General features: G+C 38.7%; 1 protein-coding gene across 1 annotated transcript in view; it reads right to left on the bottom strand.

The window, feature by feature from the left end:
* USP24 (ubiquitin specific peptidase 24) overlaps positions 1-10912 on the bottom strand; it is a gene marked incomplete at its 5' end in the record, with an annotated part of 155372 nt that overhangs the window by 31116 nt on the left and 113344 nt on the right. The window contains 10 exon segments of the mRNA XM_010847192.1: positions 106-326; positions 734-853; positions 1075-1216; positions 1592-1674; positions 2644-2742; positions 3369-3494; positions 4129-4248; positions 6726-6870; positions 9035-9152; positions 10113-10304. Of these exon segments, the coding sequence (XP_010845494.1) occupies positions 106-326; positions 734-853; positions 1075-1216; positions 1592-1674; positions 2644-2742; positions 3369-3494; positions 4129-4248; positions 6726-6870; positions 9035-9152; positions 10113-10304 (1366 nt within the window).

Raw genomic sequence — 10912 nt, 5'->3', positions numbered from 1 at the left:
GGGGGAGCGGAGGAGGGGCACAGGAGGGCGGGGGAGCAGAGGAGAGGAAAAGCACAGCAGGAGGAGAGCCTGCTGGAGGGGTGGATCGGTGTGAGAACCGCTTACCGCCTATCCTTGATGAAGGAATAGTAGTGGCCCGCATGCGCCTGCCCGCTATGTACAATGACACCCACAAGTTCATAGTTTTCTGTGAGGGCAACTTTTTTTCGTGGAGATCCTCCACCTCCTTGATCTGTACTTCGCCCGTTTTCACCAACTTCGGAAGATGAATCTTGGCGAGCCATTCCTGAAACTGTGTAAGGCTCCATGTTTAGCATCCAGGGAAACTATTTAAAAGCAAAAACAGCACATTAATGATGGTTGGCAACATACAGGGCCACACCCACTGAAATCTGCACAAACAAGAGGGATGTGTTTTCCTAATTTAAGCAAGGAACACCCTCCAGCTCAAGCACACAATCTCAGAGTGGCTCACAGGTCTGGGAAAGTATCAGTAGTCTCCTGTTTGAGCATTAAGGAAAGGCTTCCTCTCTGTCACTAGGATGCCTTCTAGATATGAAGGTTATTGTCCAGAGATCTGCCTGTGCCACTAGCAGCTTAAGACATGGGGCTGTGTACTTCTCAGAATGCTAAGGTTTCACATTTTAAATGAAATTTGAAAATACAGAAAAGGAAACAATAAAGAGAGTGCAGTAATAATGGTTATTTAAAAAATTAGGAAAACAAAAGTTACCCTTATCTGTTCATCGTATTTAATGGAGCGTCCACTCTCCCAGTCAAATCCAAATCTCATCAGATGAATGACCAAGACACTAGGTAACGATTTAATACAGGTCCTTTTCACTGTTGTTCTCTAAAGAGAAGCAAAACCCAATTATTTCCATGGAGATGATAAAACATCAAAGTAATTAATACAGAGGTCACTGATTTGTATAGGACTTTCCCATCTGTGTGAACCCAAGTCATGACACAATCTAGTGGAAATAACAACAGGAGGTTAAAGCTGATCTTACGTAAAACATAAAATATGAATAACAAATTAAACCTATTTTTTAAAAAGGGCAAATGTAATACCTTTTCTTTACACTTTTCGCAGTAATATGCATTACTTCCCTCGAGAACTTCTCCTCTAACAAACTGGTCCAAAGAAATTTCCAAACTCTGACAGGAAGTAACTCCTAGATTGAGAGCCATGAAAGTTTCCTCACGCTCGTATCTTGAATAGCAAACAACAGGAAAACCATGATCAACAATGGAATGAAAAAATCTTGAAAGCACCACAATAATTGAGACTAAACGTAGAACTACATTCATAATCAGTGTAACACATACCTTCCCTCATCCTTCTAAAAGTAAACTACCAAATAAAAACACCAAATTTTGACCACTTAGAACTGCTTAAAATTAAGAATTTCAACAAAGAAACTTTAGAAATGAAGCCAAAGAAATTTAATTCAAAAAACATATATACATCTATTAGGAGATATATTTGCAAGCCTCTCAATGAATAAAAAATCTACACCATATTAGAAGAATTATTCAAAAAAAGGATGATGGTTATTTTTTTGATGTCAGTGTTATTTTTACTAACCTGTGAGGACAGTCTTTACAGATTTTCTGATCAGAATAGATGCCCTGAAAGGTATTCTTAAAGATTTGGTCTCTCCCCATTTTCTGTTGAAATACAGAGGTAAAGTTTCAGTCGACACCTTTAGAACTTTTAGGTTGTTTATACAGAATTTTATTTAGACTTAAGCTAAAGCATAGATTTTAATTTACCCAACAAAATAAAATTAGTCGGCTTGGTAGTTTAAGCTGGGAACTAATGAAAGAGTTACAACCCGTAGACCCACTCTCAGAGTAACGTAAATAATCAGAAGAGGAAGAGCAGAGCCGTCGGCCACACTGACACAAGGACGGCACTCTCCGTGATCGTCTGAGTCCTTCTCCCCTTGCCACAGTTACCACGCTAGTAGTGACTCTCCATGATTTCTTCTTTTTTCGTGTGGATAGAATGCTACAAATTTATAAGTTATTTCGTTTTGGGCCCCCTGCAGTAGAAGCAGGGTCCTAACCACTGGATCACCAGAGAAATCCCTGAACATTATTTTTTTTTTAAAGAAGCAGGTAACTTGTGCCTTGTGATGAGAGGAGAGGTAATGCTGGCAGTGACGGGAGGCTGTCTGTGTCTTAGAAGGCGACACCACTTAGGCAGTTTGCGACGGGTTTCACTGGGTAGAGGGAGGAAGCTCTGGGTCACGTAACCACAAACGACTTCTGAGTCTGGTTCTTTCATTCCCTTTGACAAAGCAAGACAGCTCTGTGCGGAGCCATGGGTTCACTGCTGAGAGCAGCACTGCTCTGAGGCAAGGTTACTTCAATGCAGGCACATAGTGCGTAGCTACAAATAGTTATTATTATGGGATATAGGTTAAGAACTATATGCAAGTGTCAGATGAATTAAGAAAGTAAATCTATAATCTATAGTGTTCTGTATATTTTGATATTCAAACCCAGATGAAATGAATTACAGTTGTAGTGTTAAAGATAATCACTTTCTGATTTGTAATCCCAAATTCTAAAGCACTGTTCTCATGCTAGACTTTGAGAGAAATGAGAGGGAAAAATGCAAATTTTTTCTACCTTGAGATACTCATCCATCTGATCGATGAGACTGGTGAAGAATTCATATGCATCCTGCTGTTCTCTCACATAAAGTTCTTTGTTCCACATCTTGAAAATCTATGTAACAATTAAATACATTGTTGAAGGAAATAGCAATTTCTGAATATGGTAGAAAAGGAATGCGAGAAGAGTCTTTAAATGCTTCTAAAAATCAAGTTCACTATTAGGATATAAAAGTTTTTACTGATGTGAGATTAGCTTGCATTCAGCCATCTATGTTTTTCCACAGTCTCTTTATAATAATAAGTGTATGAAACCATATAGGGTGAGATTTAAGGTCAAGGAACAGACAGTTTCTTTCTTAGAAACTATCCAACCTATGGGGGAAATATAAGGCAAACCATAATACAGCAATGCTTTAAAAGATATTCTTTATTTAGAGGTATTAGTGAAATTGGCATATGTTCAGAGGAATAATTTGAACAAATATTTCAAACAGATAAGTAAAAATAAGGGGAAACAGCCCAAACAATTAAGACTAGCAAATCTCTAGAAATTATATAAATGACTATTCTCAACATTCCAACCACTTGAAGAAGAATGGTAGATATTTCTTTTATAGGTCTTGGCAATGGCATTAGTCTAGAGTTAATAAAGAAGAGACAGTTATCACTAGAGAAAGAATGTAGCCACATTCCAAATAGCTAACATCTTTCAACCTAAAGAGTTACTGGGTGAAATACCTTCCAAAAGTTCTCAGGTACATAGTACTGCAGTTTGCTTTCCATCAAATGCCCAAAGAGAGACTGCACTTGGTAGAATACACTATCATCTGGGTTGTCCGTGTCATCATCCACTGAAAGTAATGACTAAAAAGAAATTAAATGCATTACATTAGAAATATTCAACCACTTTCAGAAAACCTTGATTTCTATACTCCAAGTACCCACACTGTTCTTTTAGAATGACATGTGTGTTTAGCTGTGGCTACAACTCTGCGTATGTTTAGCTTCAACACTTCTAGCTAGTATAATAATGAAAAAATCATCTCTGAGCTTCCGTTCGGTTATGAAAAACTGAAACCAATAATACCAGGATCTTTACAAGAAATAAGTATGACATAATGACACAGAATATTCTCAAAACTATTTACTTCTATATCATAACCTACTAGTAGATTATTACAAAGTGCAAATGATAGAGTCTAAATATTTCTAAACAGAAGAAACATTAATAGCTTTGTGGGATAAAATTTGAGAATAATTTTAGGAGTTAAAAAATCACATTAGGTCAAATTCCTCTGTCAAACAGGCAGTATGAGACCTCAGCAGATTTATAAAAGTTTATGACTATGAACAACGTCATCTATACAGACTTCAGAAGCTACTACAGAATCTCTAATTAGGTCTAGTTTTAGTAAACCCCAAAATGCAATATATGAATATGGAACAGTTCTCAGGCATACACGTTTATGAAACTAAACAGAAAAGAGGAAGGAATCACCTCTGGGAGACCAGGTTGCATATATAGCTGCTGGAAGACGGCATTCATATAACACGTAGCACCACCATTCCTCAGCCCCACAAACCCTGAGCTGGACCTGCTATCCACAGGGGGAAGGTACTAGGAAAGAAAGTAGAAACCGTAGAGACAGAGTTAGTATCTTGGTCACTAAGCAGACTTCCTCACAGCTATGTCAGATATCCCAGAGGAAAAGAGAGAAACTTGCAAATGTATCCATCCGGTGTGTCAACAAACTATGGTAGCAAACCCATGTCCACACAGCATCTCTACAGATGCAATGCAGTTCTAAAACGACTATCTTACTGTTTCCATTTAGTTCCTAAAATACCTCCCATATATGAAGCATGTGTTTGCATATTCACTATGTAGTCATGCACTTAGTCACTTCATTATCATTCAACAAATACTTCTTTAGAGTACCCTGAAGCCAGGGATATGAGAGAGCAGAAATATACTTGGTCTTTGATCTCAAGGAGCTTACATTATATAGTAGGGTAGACATTAATTAAAAATATTGATACATATTTTCAAACTGAGATAGTACTTTGAAAAGTAGGAAGGGTTCTGTGAAGCATTTACTACGAAGAATCCTAACATGTGTGGATGGTCAAGGAAGGTTCATACTCCTCTTACTTTCTGAGAAGGTAACATTCTTCTACTGAATTTCCTCTAATAAGCATGCAATTAAAAAAATATGTAAATACTGTAGCATTTTACTTAAGGATATTTTGTAACAATGCAGATTCTAGTACAGTGTTTTTCTAGGTAGAAATAATTTAGAAAAGGCATCCTGAATAAAGTTCAACATGGCCCTTCTCCAAGTGAAAAAGGATGCTGTAGTGACACACTCTGCAATGTGATTACAGTAGAATCTGGTGCGAATGCTATGACCAGAACCATATTTTATCTGCATGTATCAAGTACCTGGATCTATGTAATAACTAACAAACTGACAAGACCCTGGAGGTCTTCTGGACTGAAAGGAATTGCTGAACATCATATACTTTTCATTAACATTCAACATGTACTTAGAGCAAGGTGATTTTTATGATCTAATTAACACTGTAATTTATTTGTAGTCCAAAGTACAGATTAAAAAAAAAGTTGCAAAACAAGGAAAAAACTGGTTCATAACAGTGCTAAAACTGTATTTATATGACAAATATTTTCTTGATTATGCTGATATAATGTCTGGCTTACTAAAGCAAGATTGTCATTTTAACCTGATTATTAAATGCATGTAAAACTTAAAAGATTGCATAAAATAAGCATCATAAACTAAACAGTTCATACCAAAACAGCTCCCAGTTTACGTGCACATTTCACTTTGCAAGCACTATCGCCTCTATTTAGAACACCTGTTCTCACTTCTCTCCCTGCCTGCTTCACAGTACTCAGCTCAGGCGTTCAAAGGGGTGAGGCTGCCTCTGCATGTTCGTGGAGGGTGCTTAAGTGTCCTCCTGCTCCTGGTCTGGTGCTCCAGGGCATCTATCTGCAGCTCGTTTTCCTCTTGTAGATGTTGACATGGCTTCTCCTGTCTGAAATGAATTTCCCACCTTGCCTCAATTGGCTCACTACTGTGAAGGGCTCTTAAATGCTATAATTCCTAAGAAGTGTTCTAAAATACCACCGTCTGGTGTCAAAGTGCCTCTGTTAGCAGAGCATTCAGGATATACCTCTATCTAAGGGCTGAACTCATATCTTCATTTTTGAACTCCAGAAGCCTACAGCGCCTCAGTGCATAAACTCAATAAATCTTAGTTGAATTTAAGTGAATACAGACTAGACTGTGCCAGAGCCAGTGTTTGAGTTTGTAGCCCTAGTGCCTGTCACGGTACCAAGCATAGTTTCTCAAAAAATAGGCTGAAATGCTAGTTTATACTGTGACTAATTATCACTTAACTTAAAAATGTCAAAAGTCAAATGTCAAAAATGTCAATTTTTGACAAAAAATTGTCAAAAATGTCACAGTCAAATGTCAAAAAATCCCTTTTTTGGGACTTCCCTTGTAGCCCAGCAATGAAGAATCTGCCTGCCAAAGCCGAGGACATGGGTTCGATCCCTGGTCTGGGGAAGATTCCACGGGACTAGTGGCAACTGGGCCCGTGGGCCACAACTACTGCTCTAGAGAAGTCAGTGCTCTAGAGCCTGTGAGCTGCAACTACTGAGCCCATGTTCCACAACTACTGAAGCCCACGTGCCTAGAGCCCGTGCTCCACAGCAAGGGAAGTCACTGCAATGAAAAGTCTGTGCTCCGCAACTAGAGTAGCCCCCACTTGGCCGCAACTAGAGAAAGCCCTTGTGTAGCAACGAAGACCCAGAGGAGCCAAAAATAAATAAGTAAATAAAAAATAAAAATTAAAAAGTCTTCTTTTTAATTAAAAGGGTGCCATTTAGTAATGTATTAGGATAATACACTATAGATTATAGCTAATTTGAGTATGTGAACACGATAAGCAAAGGAATAACACTGACTTTCTTTGTGACTAGGATAATGCAAGCAGTTTTAAAATACTATGTTTAAACAAGAGCTCATTCTAAAAAAAATTCAGTGCATCAAGGTCTAGAAAACTTACATCAAACTCCTTAGTAAGAGCAGGATCAGGTTGATGATGCATAGAAAGTAGTTCTTTTGTAATAATTTGAAGATTTGAAGGTGAGCTATCAGCCAGCATGACAAGGACTTCGTAGGCTGCCAATCGGCTATTCACTGTACTACACCTAAAAACAAAAGACACAAGTGAATTTCAACAGTGAATAGCTTACTTAAGTCGCTTATTAAATTAAACCAACATTTGAAATGAAAATACAAGCGGTGCAATCTCTAAAACAGGGGTAAGTCAGAACCCAGGAATCTAGTGGGAGGTGATCAGGTAACAAAGGGAGAGACCATGAACAGAGGAAGGATGATTATGATTTAGAGCTAAATATCTTCTTGCCTGATGATAAAGTAGCAAATCTTTCCACTACAACTCCAGAATACTCTTATCTAAGGGATGGATTAGCAAGAATATAAAGAGTCTGAAAACTTTACCGAAAAATAACATGGAAACAACTATCTTTCAATCAAAATAGGTAGGAAGAAAAGTTTTTGTAGATATGAAATTCAAATATCTACATGGCAGAAAGCTATACAAATCAGAACAGATGCCCATAAACATCAAGGATACTAGTCAACTTTCTATTTTGCTGAAAATGTGGAGACAGAAATAGCTTGCCAAGTCAGTGTGTTTATAAAGTGACAGTGAAAGATAACTAGCAAGCATTCTGCAGGAAACCAAAGGCTTCTTTACTACTCCCCTTTAGCAGAAATCATTTGGGGGATGGACAGTAATTTCTCACTGTCACCTAAGTCAACCTTGCATTTCTTAGGAGGTCGCAAGTTAGGAAGGATACACAGAAAAGAGGACATCCAACCTCTGAGAGAAACAATTATGGAATGGAGTGTAGGAGATGTGTTCAAGAGGCAGGAGGGGCATGGAGATCAGAACTGCATCAGGCACTGAGGATACAGGCCATGGACCTGGCACTATCCTCTGCTTCTTAACTGCCTTGCATTTCTGGGTTGCAAAGGACAGGTAAAGAATGAATAGAAGGCACCATTATATAAATCTATATATACATTAGGAAGTTCTTTTGTTGGTATGATACAAGAATAGTATTACTTGTGAAGAGAGTTTTTGTGTATTTTAAATCTCTTGCTGGCTTTAGAATTTAGGTGGGAAAAGGCTGTGAGTCACTGTGATAAATGAACACCATTCAGTACACCAGGGAGCGATGAAAGAGTGTTTCCTTTTCTATTCAAGGTACTGTATATGATTTAAAATCAACTCCTTGTTGATGGATGTATTACTTTTATAATAATAAATACAAATGGAAGGATTCATGAAAAAAAACATTTCAGTGAAAACTGCTGAAGATTTGTTTTCTCTGTTCACTGAAAACTGAGATAATCACGTGTTTCCACTGCTTTAACAAAAGACTCTCGCAGACCTAGCACCAAATCTTCCCGAACAAGACTAGGGCAGGGGTAAGGACTGGGGTCACAGTGTGAAGGACACCCCGAGAGTTTTAATGAAGATTACCTAAAACAGATTTTGCTAACAAGGAATTTCTAGATAGAGATATATCTATACATGATAAGACACCTCTTAAGAGTTCATAAAATATTGCTTATTATGCCTTGCCCATTTCAATAATTATTGAAATTGTACAGGAATTTTTTTCACTGGTTAAATACCAAATCCTCAGTTTCTTCAGGATTACCTCAATTAACTCTGGTTTTCATGAGAAAAGAACAAAGTAAGTTAGGTTGAGAGCAAATAAGATGGCACCTTGTAGCTGGGTCCTCCTCTCTCCAAGAGCAGAAACAGCACCCATGCAGGGTCAAGACTGTGAAAGATCTTCCAAATTTCTACCCATAAAAACTGATAGAAAATTGGATTTTAAAATTACCACTGTAGTAAATCACTATCAGTTTTAATTATCAGGACACAGTCAATACTCAGCAAATTGCAGGGTTCATGCACTAAAGCACCAACACTTTTCTCTTCACAGAATCCCTCAAGACTCAGAGCCTAAGTTACTCTGGAAGCAATTCTTAAAACCTCAGTTTCTCTCGGAATTTGTTACTGATCAAGTTAACATTCTTACTCTTCTATCCTGATGATGGTATCAGTACTAGCATACTTGCTCAGCAATACTGTGTGCCAGTAGGCTTTATCCTAAGCCCCTTACATGCATTTCTTTACACAGAGAGTAGTATCTTACAAGCTACACACACTCACAAGATGGAAGACAGACTCCAAGTTAAGAAAATCTTTTTGGACTAAAGTTTCGAATTAGAATTTTTACCAAAACTGAACACAACGTGCATTTTCCATACTTTGGATGAAAGTCCTGTTGACTGATGGCGGCACTGCCAGCTGGAGAATGACTATTTAAAATAATTCTAGAAGCTCGGAAAAGGAAGTCATCTAACAATGGTTTAATGAGTGATGAACCTGGAATAGAGCATAATATTCATGTTGAGGATGAACACACATTTAATTCAAAGATCCTGTCTTGCACTTTCATATCAGAGCAGCAAAGGCTCCTGCGGCCACCCAGTGGCAGGACACTCACTCTACTTGATGCTTATTTTTTGAGCACTTACAGTACCTGGCAAAGCTCTGTGGGGCAGCAGGGTGGGGATGGGTGGGAGAGTCAGGGAACAGGATACAAAGATAGACAAGTGCAGCTACCTTCCTTTAAGAGCTGACAATACAGTGAAAGGAGTTACACTTTCACTTAAGGAACATAAACGCCAAGAACACCACAAGGCAGATAGTTTGGGTGAATAATGTACTTTACTCTAAGCATAGGGGGAGTCCACATAAAAGGTCTGAAACTGTAAAAATCTTCAGGCAAAAATGATGCCCCCCATCTCACCCTGGTTTAGGATCACTCTTTTCTATGTATCCCCAGTAGCCAAGAAAACTTTTATAGAACTTAGTTTGTGTGATAGAAGTGATAATCAACATTTTGATTTGTTTTATGAATGTAATTAATAATACTGAATATGCTTTTACAAATTATATATGTATCCCACTACCCAGGGGGTGGTGGTTGGGGCCTGCCTCTCCAGACAAGAATAATCTGTAAAAGAGGTAAGATACACAATGGACTATATTTTACAAAGTATGTAACTGTAAAAAAGAGGAACATCTATGATTTATTATTTTTTTGTTACGTGATCCAACTATTTTGAACACTATAAAATTCTCCATATGGTTTAATGACACAGATAGAATACACCTTATATTGGTTATCCACTAAAATTCCAGACAATCTCCTATTGTCTGAAGGGTCGGTTCTCTACGCAACACTTAGCACCTGTCTTATGTTCCCAATTTCACACAACACTATGGCAATACCTGAGCACTGAGGTACTCTGTCACATGATAAGATGAAGTAATAATTACCGAGCATTTCCTTTTCTGCCCCACAGAGTGAAAGAAGGGTCTTGATGAGCCGTAAGTGTCCTGCCAATAAGATGTTGTCTGCTTCACTGGTCTCACACTCAGCTGTGCGATTGGGTTCAAAGTTTTCCAGCCAGGTAATCTCATCTTCAAGCATGGTAGCTGGGCTGATTCTTAACTGCTCCATTTCTGAAGCTAAGATAGAAAAACAAGACAAAACAAAAAACACCCCATCTTGAAGAAAGAAGAATTTCTTTTCATAGAGTCAAAATCCTGAATTAAAATAATCAAGCAGAGACAAGTCTCAATCTTTCATCTCACAGATTAAAGAAATCATCACTGATGAACAGCAACTGCCCAGGGGACTACGAAGGCTCACAAATGTCTGTTCCTTCCCTGCCTCCTCCTCTCAGTCACAGATCAAATGGCCCTGAGTGCATCCTCTGTGGGTCATGGTGCTCATGCTGGGGATACAAACTGAAGGGGCCAATCCTTGTTCTGAAGAAGCTCCTGTCTGGTGGGTGTGAGCAGATGTCCCAGGCAAGGAACCCTGCCAGAGTAGGAAGTGGTCAGTCAAGGGATGAGAGGAACGCCAGTGGTCTCGGAGTGTTACCTACGCCTAGGGAGTGGTGAGCTCTGTGGAGGGGAGGGGTCCACAGTGGGCGGCAGGATCCAGGCTTCCAGACAATGAGCCAGCCTTGAGAGAACTACTCTGCTCTTTCGAATTCAGTATTTTGCTTTCTCCTCCAAACAAGGATTGAGAATAAGATTCCATAGTGGAAGCTGGGACTAGCAGGGAGAGC

The sequence above is a fragment of the Bison bison genome, unplaced genomic scaffold (genome assembly GCF_000754665.1).
Source record: "Bison bison bison isolate TAMUID 2011002044 unplaced genomic scaffold, Bison_UMD1.0 scf7180017864244, whole genome shotgun sequence".
Lineage (NCBI taxonomy): Eukaryota > Metazoa > Chordata > Mammalia > Artiodactyla > Bovidae > Bison > Bison bison.
This window is presented reverse-complemented; position numbering and strand designations above follow the sequence as displayed.